General features: G+C 55.8%; 1 protein-coding gene across 1 annotated transcript in view; it reads right to left on the bottom strand.

Annotated features, from left to right (window-relative positions):
* Positions 1 to 348: 348 nt before the first annotated feature.
* LOC146007504 (protein kinase C delta type-like) overlaps positions 349 to 17,951 on the bottom strand; it is an 89,648-nt gene continuing 72,045 nt past the window's right edge. The window contains exons 3-5 of the mRNA XM_083145905.1: positions 5,934 to 6,072; positions 4,638 to 4,910; positions 349 to 3,922 (exon numbers count right to left, since the gene is read on the bottom strand). Of these exons, the coding sequence (XP_083002031.1) occupies positions 3,761 to 3,922; positions 4,638 to 4,910; positions 5,934 to 5,993 (495 nt within the window). The 5' untranslated portion in view covers positions 5,994 to 6,072 and the 3' untranslated portion in view covers positions 349 to 3,760. The remainder of the gene's footprint in view (positions 3,923 to 4,637; positions 4,911 to 5,933; positions 6,073 to 17,951) is intronic.

The following is a 17,951-nucleotide window of genomic DNA, read 5'->3' on the forward strand; positions in this document are numbered from 1 at the left end:
GGGGTCCTGCACACAGAATCTGTTACCAACCTGTGCACCCCTCTGAGTGAGATCTTAGTTTATACTCTGATGTTGGTGCGGTCACTGTATGACTTTGGGCCTACTTCAGCACAGATCCCTAATCAGAGAAATTGCAGTGGACTGTGAGGAGAAAGACGTTATCTTCCTTCCACTGAAGCTTCGTCCCTCATGATCCATCTTCTGTTCATTGACGCGTTCATCTGCACCATGCACTTGGATGTATACGCTGTCTGATGGCTGATGCCCTCCCCTCCCGGCCAGATTACACCACCCCATGAACTACAACTCAAATAAAGACAAGGAGACGGATATAGGGGGAAAGGAATCAAAGCTTTTATTGATAACTTGTTTGTTTTTTTTTTGTTTGTTTTTTAAGGTTGTCCTCTAGAGGACCTATATGGTGGCAGCCTCGTGACTCACGAAGAGTCGTCCTGCAGCACTCAGGAGAGGAAAAACCCCCTGTGGGGGAAACCTCCGGGGAACCATGGCTGGAAGGACCGCCCTTCCCTCTGGGCATTAAGAGGCTCTGTAGCTATAGCCAGTGGGCTGGTGAGATGTCTGTGGTGCTATTTGTCTAGAAAAATAGGTGCAGTGGAATGGGCAGAGCTGTGGGTAATGTGGGAGGAGCTACAGCTTGTGGTTTGGGCTTGGAGACATATGCTGGTGGGTGGGGCTGGTAGACCTATACACTGGTGACTGGGGGATGTGGGTCAAGGAGACCTGTACAGTAGGGGTGGGTCAAGGAGACCTGTACAGTATGCTTGTGACTGGGGTTGGGTCAGGATAACTTACACAGGGCTGCAGTAATTATGCCCCAGCCCTTACACAACCACCAGGGCCGGATTAAGCCCTCGGGGCAACCGCTGGAGTGATGCCTGGTGGTCTCTGGGTCAGTGTGGTAGTGCAATGTGTGAATCAGTGTACTAGGGGGCCTCAATGGTGCAGCACTATGTGTGTATCATTGTGCTGAGGTGCTCAGTGGTGCTGTGTGTGTGTGTGTGTGTGTGTGTGTGTGTTTGTGTGTATCATTGTGCTGGGGGGCTCAGTAGTGCTGTGTGTGTGTGTGTGTGTGTGTGTGTGTGTATCATTGTGCTGGGGGGCTCAGTGGTGCAGTGCTATGTGTGTATCAGTCTGCTGGGAGGTCAGTGGTGCAGTGCTGTGTGTATTGGTGTGCTGGGGTGGGCTCAGTGGTGCAGTTTTAAGTGTATATCAGTGTGTTGGGGTGGGCTCAGTGGTGCAGTGCTATGTGTGTATCAGTGTGCCGGGGGGCTAAATGATGCAGCGCTGTGTGTGCATCAGTCAGATGGGGGGGGGGGGGGTTGGCTCAGTGGTGCAGTGCTATGTATCAGTGTGCTTGGGGGAGTCAGTGGTGTGGTGCTATGTGTGTGTCATTGTACTGGGGGTGGGCTCAGTGGTGCAGTGTTAAGTGTATATCAGTGTGTTGGGGGGGGGGCCTCAGTAGTGCAGTGCTATGTGTGTATCAGTGTGCCGGGGGGCTAAATGATGCAGCGCTGTGTGTGCATCAGTCAGATGGGGGGGTTGGCTCAGTGGTGCAGTGATATATATCCATGTGCTTGGGGGAGTCAGTGGTGTGGTGCTATGTGTGTGTCATTGTACTGGGGGTGGGCTCAGTGGTGCAGTGCTCTGTAATACTTTGCTGGGGGGTTCAGTGGTGCATTGCTATGTGTGTTTCAGTGTGCTGGGGGGTCAATGGTGCAGCACTATGTGTGTATCATTGTGTTGAGGTGCTCAGTGGTGCAGTGCTGTGTGTGTATCAGTGTGCTGGGGGGGGCTCAGTGGTGCAGTGCTATGTGTGTATCAGTGTGCTGGGGGACTCAATGGTGCAGTGCTATGTGTGTATTAGTGTGCTGGGGGGTTCAATGGGGCAGTGCTGTGTGTGTATCAGTGTGCTGGGGGCCTTAGTGGTGCAGTGCTATTTGTGTATCAGTGTGCTTGGGGGGCTCAGTGGTTCAGTGCTATTTGTGTGTCAATGTGCTGGGGGGGGGGCTCAGTGGGGCAGTGCAATGTATGGATCAGTGTGCTGGGGGGCCTCAATGGTGCAGCACTATGTGTGTATATTTGTGCTTAGGTGCTCAGTAGTGCAGTGCTGTGTGTGTGTATCATTGTGCTGGGGGGGTGGGGCTCAGTGGTGCATTGCTATGTGTGTATCAGTGTGCTGGGAGGTTCAATGGTGCAGTGCTATGTGTGTATCAGTGTGCTTGGGGGGCTCAGTGGTGCAGTGCTGTGTGTATCAGTGTGCTGGGGTGGGCTCAATGGTGCAGAGTTAAGTGTATATCAGTGTGCTGGGGGGGGCTCCGTGGTGCAGTGCTATGTGTATATCAGTTTACCGGGGGCTCAATGGTGCAGCACTGTGTGTGTATCAGTTTGCTCAGTGGTGCAGTGCTATTTATCAGTGTGCTGGGGGGGTCAGTGTTGAGGTGCTATGTGTGTGTATCATTGTACTGGGGGGGGGGGGCTCAGTGGTGCAGTGCTCTGTAATAGTGTGCTGGGGGGGTTCAGTGGTGCATTGCTATGTGTGTATCAGTGTGCTGGGGGGTCAATGGTGCAGCACTATGTGTGTATCATTGTGCTGAGGTGCTCAGTAGTGCAGTGCTGTGTGTGTATCAGTGTGCTGGGTGGGGGCTCAGTGGTGCCAGTGGCGTAACTATAAATTTTGCTTGACATGATGGCGTCACACGCATAAGGAAGAAGCTGAAGCAGGATAGAGAAAGAGAGACCAGCATACACTGCTGCTTCCCTTGGCTCCGATGCATCCCAGGCTGCCCTAGCATGCCCATCCGCCCGCCCATCCTGTACACAGTAGCCAATAGCCGGCTCTGTGTACAGTCAATTGAATCAGTGGGAGAATGTGCCATCTCTGCCATGGCCCCACCTGCGCTGCGGCAGACTCGCCTCCAGTGCTCAGTCAGTGGGCAGTGGCAGGCAGCAACATGTCAGTGCTTTGTATGAGTGCCGGCGCCCACACAGACCCTGCTGTTGCTTGCTCCCCCAAGCGGCTGCTGGGGCTGCCTTACAGTAGTTACGCCACTGAGTGGTGCAGTGCTATGTTTGTATCTGTGCTGGGGGGGAATCAGTGGTTCAGTGCTATTTGTGTGTCAGTGTGCTGGGGGGCCTCAATGGTGCAGTGCTATGCGTGTATCATTGTGCTGAGGTGCTCAGTGGTGCGGTGCTGTGTGTGTGTGGGTGTGTGTGTGTGTGTGTGCATCAGTGTACCGGGGGGCTCAGTGGTGCAGTGCTGTGTGTGTATCAGTGTGCTGGGGGGCCTCAATGGTGCAGTACTATGTATGTATCATTGTGCTGAGGTGCTCAGTGGTGCGGTGCTGTGTGTGTGTGTGTGTGTGTGTGTGCATCAGTGTACCGGGGGGCTCAGTGGTGCAGTGCAGTGTGTGTATCAGTGTGCTGGGGGGGGCTCAGTGGTGCAGTGCTATGTGTGTATCAGTGAGCTGGTGGACTCAATGGTGCAGTGCTATGCGTGTATCATTGTGCTGGGGGGCTCAGTGGGGCAGTGCTATGTGTGTATCAGTGTACTGAGGTACTCAGTGGTGCAGTGCTGTGTGTGTGTGTATCAGTGTACTGAGGTACTCAGTGGTGCAGTGCTGTGTGTGTGTGTATCAGTGTGCTGTGTAATAAACCAGTGCTGCCCTACACAGGGGGGTATACTACCTGGCTGTTGGTGTGAGCGCTGCTGAGCTCAGAATGGCATCTCGCTCTGATCTTCCTACTGGCCGGATGTCCCTGGCAGGGATCTCCAGGTGGTGCTGATGTACGAGATCCCGCTGAATGCTGCCTGGTCTTGGGCTGGTATTGGTGGTCTCTGGGCCTCTGCTGCTTCCATCCTTTCCAAGCTGAGCTTTTTGGAGACAGCGTGTGTAATGGTTGGCTACAGAGAGAGGAGATAAAGGGGTGTCAGTGATCACTGCATCTGGCACTGGAATTAGTGAGCTGGAGACATTATGGAGAGGTTAGATGTCAGGCTCTTACAGCGTGGTCTATATAACGTATAAATGTCACACAGATGTAGGAACCTGTCACTCAGGCCGTACATTACAGCAGTGTTACTGCAGACGCTGAGTTACTGCGACGTAACAAACTCCAAGACCTTTTGCTTTATAGAGCTTGGTAAATAGACTCACGTTTGCAGTCCCCATAGGAAGCTCTGGGGAAACGCGTCTGTGACTGACACCAGATGGAATGCGGATGGGGTGCAGCTGACTTTGGAATATTGGCTACGAGAGTATGTTAGTAATAGTCTCCTATGTCTTATGCTAGGTACACACTGTCCATATTGTTAGCTATGTCATCGGTGACGTGGGAGCCATGATATATCGCATACACACTGACATCACCCGCTCCGTACCTGCAGGCGTGGACTAGACCGTCAGTACTGAGCTGCATGTACAGGCCACAGGGAGGGGTCAGTAACGATGTGCGGGATGAAGCATCACTAACGGCATTGAGCGCACACACTGGATGATTTGCGCTATATAGCGATATTGTCCATGCTTACGGTATATCGCCCAGTGTGTACCCAGCATTACACTTGTGCAGCATTTAGTCCCACCCTGCCGTGGATAGGCGTTCTGTGTGGTACTTACTGGCGCAGGTATGTAGGGGGGTACAAGCTTCAGTTCCTCCAAAGAGACCCAGTCCATGTCCTCAAAGAACACGTGGCGGCGGATGTTTCCATGGGCTCCGAGGCGTCTGGATGGATCCCGCTGGAGGAGCTTTTTCACCATGTTCCTGGCAGCAGCGCCTGGTGCGGCAAACAGTCTCCGATGGTAGTCAGGCGTTCCGGTGAGCATTTGTGTCAGGATAACTCCGAATGAGAACCAATCCACAGCGGCGCCGTACTCCTCGCAGGCCTCTATCTGCAGTACCAGAGCGATGCCAGTTACCAGCTTATTCACCAGCACTTTTACCATTATTTGTTATGTCATTGTCCCTATATATCAGTCCTCATAGGGGTAATGCTGTGATTCAGGGCACACATGTGTGACTCTATGTAACATGTAATAATGGGCCTGATTCAGGGCACACATGTGTGACTGTATGTAACATGTAATAATGGGCCTGATTCAGGGCACTGATGTGTGACTGTATGTAACATGTAATAATGGGCCTGATTCAGGGCACATATGTGTGACTGTATGTAACATGTAATAATGGGCCTGATTCAGGGCACTGATGTGTGACCGTATGTAACATGTAATAAAGGGCCTGATTCAGGGCACACATGTGTGATTGTATGTAACATGTAATAATGGGCCTGATTCAGGGCACTGATGTGTGACTGTATGTAACATGTAATAATGGGCCTGATTCAGGGCACTGATGTGTGACTGTATGTAACATGTAATAATGGGCCTGATTCAGGGCACACATGTGTGATTGTATGTAACATGTAATAATGGGCCTGATTCAGGACACTGATGTGTGACTGTATGTAACATGTAATAATGGGCCTGATTCAGGACACTGATGTGTGACTATGTAACATGTAATAATGGGCCTGATTCAGGGCACTGATGTGTGACTGTATGTAACGTGTAATAATGGGCCTGATTCAGGGCACTGATGTGTAACGTGTAATAATGGGCCTGATTCAGGGCACATATGTGTGACTGTATGTAACATGTAGTAATGGGCCTGATTCAGGGCAATGATGTGTGACTATGTAAGATGTAATAATGGGCCTGATTCAGGGCACACATGTGTTACTGTATGTAACATGTAATAATGGGCCTGATTCAGGGCACATATGTGTGACTGTATGTAACATGTAGTAATGGGCCTGATTCAGGGCAATGATGTGTGACTATGTAAGATGTAATAATGGTCCTGATTCACGTGTGTGCAGTCAGTAAGCAGCAGGGATATCCTGTGCCACTCACCTCAGGAGCAATGTAGTCGGGTGTAGCACCGTAGTCACTGGCTGTCCGGCCTCCATGCATGTTCACCAAGGCAATGCCGAAGTCGTCGATCTTCAGATGTCCAGTTCCAGCCACTAAGATGTTGTCCGGGTTCAGGTCTCTGTGATGACAATAAAACCTTGATGGTCACTTTGCTGTTGTGTACATAATGTATTACAGTAACATGAAATGACTTGTGTATAATCCTAGTATGTGGACTTTCCTTACAGGCTCCCGCTATACGATATACTAAGCATGGAGCCGGGGACTACAGATCTCGCATACAGCCTGCTATCAGTGTGCCGTGACAGTGCCGCCAGTGCTGACAGCCCCTGGGAGGATCCTCTGACACATGTGAGTACAGATTACTCTCTGCTCACCCACAGATGCCAGGATAAATCACATGTGCAGGAGATCCTTTGTGTGCTGTGAGTCAGTGGTGGATTTCCCACTAGGCATGTCCCGAGGGGTGCCACCTGCAGGGGGCAGCACAGCGGGTGACTCTGCATGAGAGCCCGGCTAGGTGACTGGATAGTGTAACACGTGTAGAGTAGGGAGCAGGCCTATTACACCTGCAGGGGGCGGTACAGCGGGTGACTCTGCGTGAGAGCCCGGCTAGGTAACTGGATAGTGTAACACGTGTAGAGTAGGGAGCAGGCCTATTACACCTGCAGGGGGCGGTACAGCGGGTGACTCTGCATGAGAGCCCGGCTAGGTGACTGGATTGTGTAACATGTGTAGAGTAGGGAGCAGGCCGATTACACCTGCAGGGGGCGGTACAGCGGGTGACTCTGCATGAGAGCCCGGCTAGGTGACTGGATAGTGTAACACATGTAGAGTAGGGAGCAGGCCTATTACACCTGCAGGGGGCGGTACAGCGGGTGACTCTGCATGAGAGCCGGCTAGGTGACTGGATAGTGTAACACGTGTAGAGTGGGGAGCAGGCCTATTACACCTGCAGGGGGCGGCACAGCGGGTGACTCTGCATGAGAGCCTGGCTAGGTGACTGGATAGTGTAACACGTGTAGAGTGGGGAGCAGGCCTATTACACCTGCATGGGGCGGTACAGCGGGTGACTCTGCATGAGAGCCCGGCTAGGTGACTGGATAGTGTAACACGTGTAGAGTGGGGAGCAGGCCTATTACACCTGCAGGGGGCGGTACAGCGGGTGACTCTGCATAAAAAACGGCTAGGTGACTGGATAGTGTAACACGTGTAGAGTGGGGAGCAGGCCTATTACACCTGCAGGGGGCGGTACAGCGGGTGACTCTGTATGAGAGCCGGCTAGGTGACTGGATAGTGTAACACGTGTAGAGTAGGGAGCAGGCCTATTACACCTGCAGGGGGCGGCACAGCGGGTGATTCTGCATGAGAGCCGGCTAGGTGACTGGATAGTGTAACACGTGTAGAGTAGGGAGCAGGCCTATTACACCTGCAGGGGGCGGTACAGCGGGTGACTCTGCATGAGAGCCCGGCTAGGTGACTGGATAGTGTAACACGTGTAGAGTGGGGAGCAGGCCTATTACACCTGCAGGGGGCGGTACAGGGGGTGACTCTGCATGAGAGCCCGGCTAGGTGACTGGATAGTGTAACACGTGTAGAGTGGGGAGCAGGCCTATTACACCTGCAGGGGGCGGTACAGCGGGTGACTCTGCATGAGAGCCGGCTAGGTGACTGGATAGTGTAACACGTGTAGAGTGGGGAGCAGGCCTATTACACCTGCAGGGGGCGGTACAGCGGGTGACTCTGTATGAGAGCCGGCTAGGTGACTGGATAGTGTAACACGTGTAGAGTAGGGAGCAGGCCTATTACACCTGCAGGGGGCGGCATAGCGGGTGATTCTGCATGAGAGCCGGCTAGGTGACTGGATAGTGTAACACGTGTAGAGTAGGGAGCAGGCCTATTACACCTGCAGGGGGCGGTACAGCGGGTGACTCTGCATGAGAGCCGGCTAGGTGACTGGATAGTGTAACACGTGTAGAGTAGGGAGCAGGCCTATTACACCTGCAGGGGGCGGTACAGCAGGTGACTCTGCATGAGAGCCCGGCTAGGTGACTGGATAGTGTAACACGTGTAGAGTAGGGAGCAGGCCTATTACACCTGCAGGGGGCGGTACAGCGGGTGACTCTGCATGAGAGCCCGGCTAGGTGACTGGATAGTGTAACACGTGTAGAGTAGGGAGCAGGCCTATTACACCTGCAGGGGGCGGTACAGTGGGTGACTCTGCATGAGAGCCGGCTAGGTGACTGGATAGTGTAACACGTGTAGAGTAGGGAGCAGGCCTATTACACCTGCAGGGGGCGGCACAGCGGGTGATTCTGCATGAGAGCCCGGCTAGGTGACTGGATAGTGTAACACGTGTAGAGTAGGGAGCAGGCCTATTACACCTGCAGGGGGCGGTACAGCGGGTGACTCTGCATGAGAGCCCGGCTAGGTGACTGGATAGTGTAACACGTGTAGAGTAGGGAGCAGGCCTATTACACCTGCAGGGGGCGGTACAGCGGGTGACTCTGTATGAGAGCTAGGTGACTGGATAGTGTAACAAGTGTAGAGTAGGGAGCAGGCCTATTACACCTGCAGGGGGCGGTACAGCGGGTGACTCTGCATGAGAGCCCGGCTAGGTGACTGGATAGTGTAACACGTGTAGAGTAGGGAGCAGGCCTATTACACCTGCAGGGGGCGGTACAGCGGGTGACTCTGCATGAGAGCCGGCTAGGTGACTGGATAGTGTAACACGTGTAGAGTGGGGAGCAGGCCTATTACACCTGCAGGGGGCGGTACAGCGGGTGACTCTGCATGAGAGCCGGCTAGGTGACTGGATAGTGTAACACGTGTAGAGTGGGGAGCAGGCCTATTACACCTGCAGGGGGCGGTACAGCGGGTGACTCTGTATGAGAGCCGGCTAGGTGACTGGATAGTGTAACACGTGTAGAGTAGGGAGCAGGCCTATTACACCTGCAGGGGGCGGCACAGCGGGTGACTCTGCATGAGAGCCGGCTAGGTGACTGGATAGTGTAACACGTGTAGAGTAGGGAGCAGGCCTATTACACCTGCAGGGGGCGGCACAGCGGGTGACTCTGCATGAGAGCCGGCTAGGTGACTGGATAGTGTAACACGTGTAGAGTAGGGAGCAGGCCTATTACACCTGCAGGGGGCGGTACAGCGGGTGACTCTGCATAAGAGCCGGCTAGGTGACTGGATAGTGTAACACGTGTAGAGTAGGGAGCAGGCCTATTACACCTGCAGGGGGCGGCACAGCGGGTGATTCTGCATGAGAGCCCGGCTAGGTGACTGGATAGTGTAACACGTGTAGAGTAGGGAGCAGGCCTATTACACCTGCAGGGGGCGGTACAGCGGGTGACTCTGCATGAGAGCCCGGCTAGGTGACTGGATAGTGTAACACGTGTAGAGTAGGGAGCAGGCCTATTACACCTGCAGGGGGCGGTACAGCGGGTGACTCTGCATGAGAGCCGGCTAGGTGACTGGATAGTGTAACACGTGTAGAGTAGGGAGCAGGCCTATTACACCTGCAGGGGGCGGCACAGCGGGTGACTCTGCATGAGAGCCGGCTAGGTGACTGGATAGTGTAACACTTGTAGAGTAGGGAGCAGGCCTATTACACCTGCAGGGGGCGGTACAGCGGGTGACTCTGCATGAGAGCCGGCTAGGTGACTGGATAGTGTAACACGTGTAGAGTATGGAGCAGGCCTATTACACCTGCAGGGGGCGGCACAGCGGGTGACTCTGCATGAGAGCCCGGCTAGGTGACTGGATAGTGTAACACGTGTAGAGTAGGGAGCAGGCCTATTACACCTGCAGGGGGCGGTACAGCGGGTGACTCTGCGTGAGAGCCGGCTAGGTGACTGGATAGTGTAACACGTGTAGAGTAGGGAGCAGGCCTATTACACCTGCAGGGGGCGGTACAGCGGGTGACTCTGCGTGAGAGCCCGGCTAGGTGACTGGATAGTGTAACACGTGTAGAGTAGGGAGCAGGCCTATTACACCTGCAGGGGGCGGTACAGCGGGTGACTCTGCATGAGAGCCGGCTAGGTGACTGGATAGTGTAACACGTGTAGAGTGGGGAGCAGGCCTATTACACCTGCAGGGGGCGGTACAGCGGGTGACTCTGTATGAGAGCCGGCTAGGTGACTGGATAGTGTAACACGTGTAGAGTAGGGAGCAGGCCTATTACACCTGCAGGGGGCGGCACAGCGGGTGATTCTGCATGAGAGCCGGCTAGGTGACTGGATAGTGTAACACGTGTAGAGTAGGGAGCAGGCCTATTACACCTGCAGGGGGCGGTACAGCGGGTGACTCTGCATGAGAGCCCGGCTAGGTGACTGGATAGTGTAACACGTGTAGAGTGGGGAGCAGGCCTATTACACCTGCAGGGGGTGGTACAGCGGGTGACTCTGCATGAGAGCCCGGCTAGGTGACTGGATAGTGTAACACGTGTAGAGTGGGGAGCAGGCCTATTACACCTGCAGGGGGCGGTACAGCGGGTGACTCTGCATGAGAGCCGGCTAGGTGACTGGATAGTGTAACACGTGTAGAGTGGGGAGCAGGCCTATTACACCTGCAGGGGGCGGTACAGCGGGTGACTCTGCATGAGAGCCGGCTAGGTGACTGGATAGTGTAACACGTGTAGAGTAGGGAGCAGGCCTATTACACCTGCAGGGGGCGGTACAGCGGGTGACTCTGCATGAGAGCCGGCTAGGTGACTGGATAGTATAACACGTGTAGAGTAGGGAGCAGGCCTATTACACCTGCAGGGGGCGGCACAGCGGGTGACTCTGCATGAGAGCCCGGCTAGGTGACTGGATAGTGTAACACGTGTAGAGTAGGGAGCAGGCCTATTACACCTGCAGGGGGCGGCACAGCGGGTGACTCTGCGTGAGAGCCGGCTAGGTGACTGGATAGTGTAACACGTGTAGAGTAGGGAGCAGGCCTATTACACCTGCAGGGGGCGGTACAGCGGGTGACTCTGCGTGAGAGCCCGGCTAGGTGACTGGATAGTGTAACACGTGTAGAGTAGGGAGCAGGCCTATTACACCTGCAGGGGGCGGTACAGCGGGTGACTCTGCATGAGAGCCGGCTAGGTGACTGGATAGTGTAACACGTGTAGAGTGGGGAGCAGGCCTATTACACCTGCAGGGGGCGGTACAGCGGGTGACTCTGCATGAGAGCCGGCTAGGTGACTGGATAGTGTAACACGTGTAGAGTGGGGAGCAGGCCTATTACACCTGCAGGGGGCGGTACAGCGGGTGACTCTGTATGAGAGCCGGCTAGGTGACTGGATAGTGTAACACGTGTAGAGTAGGGAGCAGGCCTATTACACCTGCAGGGGGCGGTACAGCGGGTGACTCTGCATGAGAGCCGGCTAGGTGACTGGATAGTGTAACACGTGTAGAGTAGGGAGCAGGCCTATTACACCTGCAGGGGGCGGTACAGCGGGTGACTCTGCATGAGAGCCGGCTAGGTGACTGGATAGTGTAACACGTGTAGAGTAGGGAGCAGGCCTATTACACCTGCAGGGGGCGGTACAGCGGGTGACTCTACATGAGAGCCCGGCTAGGTGACTGGATAGTGTAACACGTGTAGAGTAGGGAGCAGGCCTATTACACCTGCAGGGGGCGGTACAGCGGGTGACTCTGCATGAGAGCCGGCTAGGTGACTGGATAGTGTAACACGTGTAGAGTAGGGAGCAGGCCTATTACACCTGCAGGGGGCGGTACAGCGGGTGACTCTGCATGAGAGCCCGGCTAGGTGACTGGATAGTGTAACACGTGTAGAGTAGGGAGCAGGCCTATTACACCTGCAGGGGGCGGTACAGCGGGTGACTCTGCATGAGAGCCCGGCTAGGTGACTGGATAGTGTAACACGTGTAGAGTAGGGAGCAGGCCTATTACACCTGCAGGGGGCGGCACAGCGGGTGATTCTGCATGAGAGCCCGGCTAGGTGACTGGATAGTGTAACACGTGTAGAGTAGGGAGCAGGCCTATTACACCTGCAGGGGGCGGTACAGCGGGTGACTCTGCATGAGAGCCCGGCTAGGTGACTGGATAGTGTAACACGTGTAGAGTAGGGAGCAGGCCTATTACACCTGCAGGGGGCGGTACAGCGGGTGACTCTGCATGAGAGCCCGGCTAGGTGACTGGATAGTGTAACACGTGTAGAGTAGGGAGCAGGCCTATTACACCTGCAGGGGGCGGTACAGCGGGTGACTCTGCATGAGAGCCGGCTAGGTGACTGGATAGTGTAACACGTGTAGAGTAGGGAGCAGGCCTATTACACCTGCAGGGGGCGGTACAGCGGGTGACTCTGCATGAGAGCCGGCTAGGTGACTGGATAGTGTAACACGTGTAGAGTGGGGAGCAGGCCTATTACACCTGCAGGGGGCGGTACAGCGGGTGACTCTGCATGAGAGCCGGCTAGGTGACTGGATAGTGTAACACGCGTAGAGTGGGGAGCAGGCCTATTACACCTGCAGGGGGCGGTACAGCGGGTGACTCTGCATGAGAGCCGGCTAGGTGACTGGATAGTGTAACACGTGTAGAGTAGGGAGCAGGCCTATTACACCTGCAGGGGGCGGCACAGCGGGTGACTCTGCATGAGAGCCGGCTAGGTGACTGGATAGTGTAACACGTGTAGAGTAGGGAGCAGGCCTATTACACCTGCAGGGGGCGGTACAGCGGGTGACTCTGCATGAGAGCCGGCTAGGTGACTGGATAGTGTAACACGTGTAGAGTGGGGAGCAGGCCTATTACACCTGCAGGGGGCGATACAGCGGGTGACTCTGCATGAGAGCCGGCTAGGTGACTGGATAGTGTAACACGTGTAGAGTGGGGAGCAGGCCTATTACACCTGCAGGGGGCGGTACAGCGGGTGACTCTGCATGAGAGCCGGCTAGGTGACTGGATAGTGTAACACGTGTAGAGTAGGGAGCAGGCCTATTACACCTGCAGGGGGCGGCACAGCGGGTGACTCTGCATGAGAGCCGGCTAGGTGACTGGATAGTGTAACACGTGTAGAGTAGGGAGCAGGCCTATTACACCTGCAGGGGGCGGCACAGCGGGTGACTCTGCATGAGAGCCGGCTAGGTGACTGGATAGTGTAACACGTGTAGAGTAGGGAGCAGGCCTATTACACCTGCAGGGGGCGGTACAGCGGGTGACTCTGCATGAGAGCCGGCTAGGTGACTGGATAGTGTAACACGTGTAGAGTAGGGAGCAGGCCTATTACACCTGCAGGGGGCGGCACAGCGGGTGACTCTGCATGAGAGCCCGGCTAGGTGACTGGATAGTGTAACACGTGTAGAGTAGGGAGCAGGCCTATTACACCTGCAGGGGGCGGCACAGCGGGTGACTCTGCATGAGAGCCCGGCTAGGTGACTGGATAGTGTAACACGTGTAGAGTAGGGAGCAGGCCTATTACACCTGCAGGGGGCGGCACAGCGGGTGACTCTGCATGAGAGCCCGGCTAGGTGACTGGATAGTGTAACACGTGTAGAGTAGGGAGCAGGCCTATTACACCTGCAGGGGGCGGCACAGCGGGTGACTCTGCATGAGAGCCGGCTAGGTGACTGGATAGTGTAACACGTGTAGAGTAGGGAGCAGGCCTATTACACCTGCAGGGGGCGGTACAGCGGGTGACTCTGCATGAGAGCCCGGCTAGGTGACTGGATAGTGTAACACGTGTAGAGTAGGGAGCAGGCCTATTACACCTGCAGGGGGCGGTACAGCGGGTGACTCTGCATGAGAGCCGGCTAGGTGACTGGATAGTGTAACACGTGTAGAGTAGGGAGCAGGCCTATTACACCTGCAGGGGGCGGTACAGCGGGTGACTCTGCATGAGAGCCCGGCTAGGTGACTGGATAGTGTAACACGTGTAGAGTAGGGAGCAGGCCTATTACACCTGCAGGGGGCGGTACAGCGGGTGACTCTGCATGAGAGCCGGCTAGGTGACTGGATAGTGTAACACGTGTAGAGTGGGGAGCAGGCCTATTACACCTGCAGGGGGCGGTACAGCGGGTGACTCTGCATGAGAGCCGGCTAGGTGACTGGATAGTGTAACACGTGTAGAGTGGGGAGCAGGCCTATTACACCTGCAGGGGGCGGTACAGCGGGTGACTCTGCATGAGAGCCGGCTAGGTGACTGGATAGTGTAACACGTGTAGAGTAGGGAGCAGGCCTATTACACCTGCAGGGGGCGGCACAGCGGGTGACTCTGCATGAGAGCCGGCTAGGTGACTGGATAGTGTAACACGTGTAGAGTAGGGAGCAGGCCTATTACACCTGCAGGGGGCGGTACAGCGGGTGACTCTGCATGAGAGCCGGCTAGGTGACTGGATAGTGTAACACGTGTAGAGTGGGGAGCAGGCCTATTACACCTGCAGGGGGCGGTACAGCGGGTGACTCTGCATGAGAGCCGGCTAGGTGACTGGATAGTGTAACACGTGTAGAGTGGGGAGCAGGCCTATTACACCTGCAGGGGGCGGTACAGCGGGTGACTCTGCATGAGAGCCGGCTAGGTGACTGGATAGTGTAACACGTGTAGAGTAGGGAGCAGGCCTATTACACCTGCAGGGGGCGGCACAGCGGGTGACTCTGCATGAGAGCCGGCTAGGTGACTGGATAGTGTAACACGTGTAGAGTAGGGAGCAGGCCTATTACACCTGCAGGGGGCGGCACAGCGGGTGACTCTGCATGAGAGCCGGCTAGGTGACTGGATAGTGTAACACGTGTAGAGTAGGGAGCAGGCCTATTACACCTGCAGGGGGCGGTACAGCGGGTGACTCTGCATGAGAGCCGGCTAGGTGACTGGATAGTGTAACACGTGTAGAGTAGGGAGCAGGCCTATTACACCTGCAGGGGGCGGCACAGCGGGTGACTCTGCATGAGAGCCCGGCTAGGTGACTGGATAGTGTAACACGTGTAGAGTAGGGAGCAGGCCTATTACACCTGCAGGGGGCGGCACAGCGGGTGACTCTGCATGAGAGCCCGGCTAGGTGACTGGATAGTGTAACACGTGTAGAGTAGGGAGCAGGCCTATTACACCTGCAGGGGGCGGCACAGCGGGTGACTCTGCATGAGAGCCGGCTAGGTGACTGGATAGTGTAACACTTGTAGAGTAGGGAGCAGGCCTATTACACCTGCAGGGGGCGGTACAGCGGGTGACTCTGCATGAGAGCCGGCTAGGTGACTGGATAGTGTAACACGTGTAGAGTAGGGAGCAGGCCTATTACACCTGCAGGGGGCGGCACAGCGGGTGACTCTGCATGAGAGCCCGGCTAGGTGACTGGATAGTGTAACACGTGTAGAGTAGGGAGCAGGCCTATTACACCTGCAGGGGGCGGTACAGCGGGTGACTCTGCGTGAGAGCCGGCTAGGTGACTGGATAGTGTAACACGTGTAGAGTAGGGAGCAGGCCTATTACACCTGCAGGGGGCGGTACAGCGGGTGACTCTGCGTGAGAGCCCGGCTAGGTGACTGGATAGTGTAACACGTGTAGAGTAGGGAGCAGGCCTATTACACCTGCAGGGGGCGGTACAGCGGGTGACTCTGCATGAGAGCCGGCTAGGTGACTGGATAGTGTAACACGTGTAGAGTGGGGAGCAGGCCTATTACACCTGCAGGGGGCGGTACAGCGGGTGACTCTGTATGAGAGCCGGCTAGGTGACTGGATAGTGTAACACGTGTAGAGTAGGGAGCAGGCCTATTACACCTGCAGGGGGCGGTACAGCGGGTGACTCTGCATGAGAGCCGGCTAGGTGACTGGATAGTGTAACACGTGTAGAGTAGGGAGCAGGCCTATTACACCTGCAGGGGGCGGTACAGCGGGTGACTCTACATGAGAGCCCGGCTAGGTGACTGGATAGTGTAACACGTGTAGAGTAGGGAGCAGGCCTATTACACCTGCAGGGGGCGGTACAGCGGGTGACTCTGCATGAGAGCCCGGCTAGGTGACTGGATAGTGTAACACGTGTAGAGTAGGGAGCAGGCCTATTACACCTGCAGGGGGCGGCACAGCGGGTGATTCTGCATGAGAGCCCGGCTAGGTGACTGGATAGTGTAACACGTGTAGAGTAGGGAGCAGGCCTATTACACCTGCAGGGGGCGGCACAGCGGGTGATTCTGCATGAGAGCCCGGCTAGGTGACTGGATAGTGTAACACGTGTAGAGTAGGGAGCAGGCCTATTACACCTGCAGGGGGCGGTACAGCGGGTGACTCTGCATGAGAGCCCGGCTAGGTGACTGGATAGTGTAACACGTGTAGAGTAGGGAGCAGGCCTATTACACCTGCAGGGGGCGGTACAGCGGGTGACTCTGCATGAGAGCCAGGCTAGGTGACTGGATAGTGTAACACGTGTAGAGTAGGGAGCAGGCCTATTACACTTGCAGGGGGCGGTACAGCGGGTGACTCTGCATGAGAGCCGGCTAGGTGACTGGATAGTGTAACACGTGTAGAGTAGGGAGCAGGCCTATTACACCTGCAGGGGGCGGTACAGCGGGTGACTCTGCATGAGAGCCGGCTAGGTGACTGGATAGTGTAACACGTGTAGAGTAGGGAGCAGGCCTATTACACCTGCAGGGGGCGGCACAGCGGGTGACTCTGCATGAGAGCCCGGCTAGGTGACTGGATAGTGTAACACGTGTAGAGTAGGGAGCAGGCCTATTACACCTGCAGGGGGCGGTACAGCGGGTGACTCTGCGTGAGAGCCGGCTAGGTGACTGGATAGTGTAACACGTGTAGAGTAGGGAGCAGGCCTATTACACCTGCAGGGGGCGGTACAGCGGGTGACTCTGCGTGAGAGCCCGGCTAGGTGACTGGATAGTGTAACACGTGTAGAGTAGGGAGCAGGCCTATTACACCTGCAGGGGGCGGTACAGCGGGTGACTCTGCATGAGAGCCGGCTAGGTGACTGGATAGTGTAACACGTGTAGAGTGGGGAGCAGGCCTATTACACCTGCAGGGGGCGGTACAGCGGGTGACTCTGTATGAGAGCCGGCTAGGTGACTGGATAGTGTAACACGTGTAGAGTAGGGAGCAGGCCTATTACACCTGCAGGGGGCGGTACAGCGGGTGACTCTGCATGAGAGCCGGCTAGGTGACTGGATAGTGTAACACGTGTAGAGTAGGGAGCAGGCCTATTACACCTGCAGGGGGCGGTACAGCGGGTGACTCTACATGAGAGCCCGGCTAGGTGACTGGATAGTGTAACACGTGTAGAGTAGGGAGCAGGCCTATTACACCTGCAGGGGGCGGTACAGCGGGTGACTCTGCATGAGAGCCCGGCTAGGTGACTGGATAGTGTAACACGTGTAGAGTAGGGAGCAGGCCTATTACACCTGCAGGGGGCGGCACAGCGGGTGATTCTGCATGAGAGCCCGGCTAGGTGACTGGATAGTGTAACACGTGTAGAGTAGGGAGCAGGCCTATTACACCTGCAGGGGGCGGCACAGCGGGTGATTCTGCATGAGAGCCCGGCTAGGTGACTGGATAGTGTAACACGTGTAGAGTAGGGAGCAGGCCTATTACACCTGCAGGGGGCGGTACAGCGGGTGACTCTGCATGAGAGCCCGGCTAGGTGACTGGATAGTGTAACACGTGTAGAGTAGGGAGCAGGCCTATTACACCTGCAGGGGGCGGTACAGCGGGTGACTCTGCATGAGAGCCAGGCTAGGTGACTGGATAGTGTAACACGTGTAGAGTAGGGAGCAGGCCTATTACACTTGCAGGGGGCGGTACAGCGGGTGACTCTGCATGAGAGCCGGCTAGGTGACTGGATAGTGTAACACGTGTAGAGTAGGGAGCAGGCCTATTACACCTGCAGGGGGCGGTACAGCGGGTGACTCTGCATGAGAGCCCGGCTAGGTGACTGGATAGTGTAACACGTGTAGAGTAGGGAGCAGGCCTATTACACCTGCAGGGGGCGGTACAGCGGGTGACTCTGCATGAGAGCCCGGCTAGGTGACTGGATAGTGTAACACGTGTAGAGTA

The sequence above is a fragment of the Crinia signifera genome, chromosome 6 (assembly GCF_055691185.1).
Source record: "Crinia signifera chromosome 6, ASM5569118v1, whole genome shotgun sequence".
Classification (NCBI taxonomy): domain Eukaryota; kingdom Metazoa; phylum Chordata; class Amphibia; order Anura; family Myobatrachidae; genus Crinia; species Crinia signifera.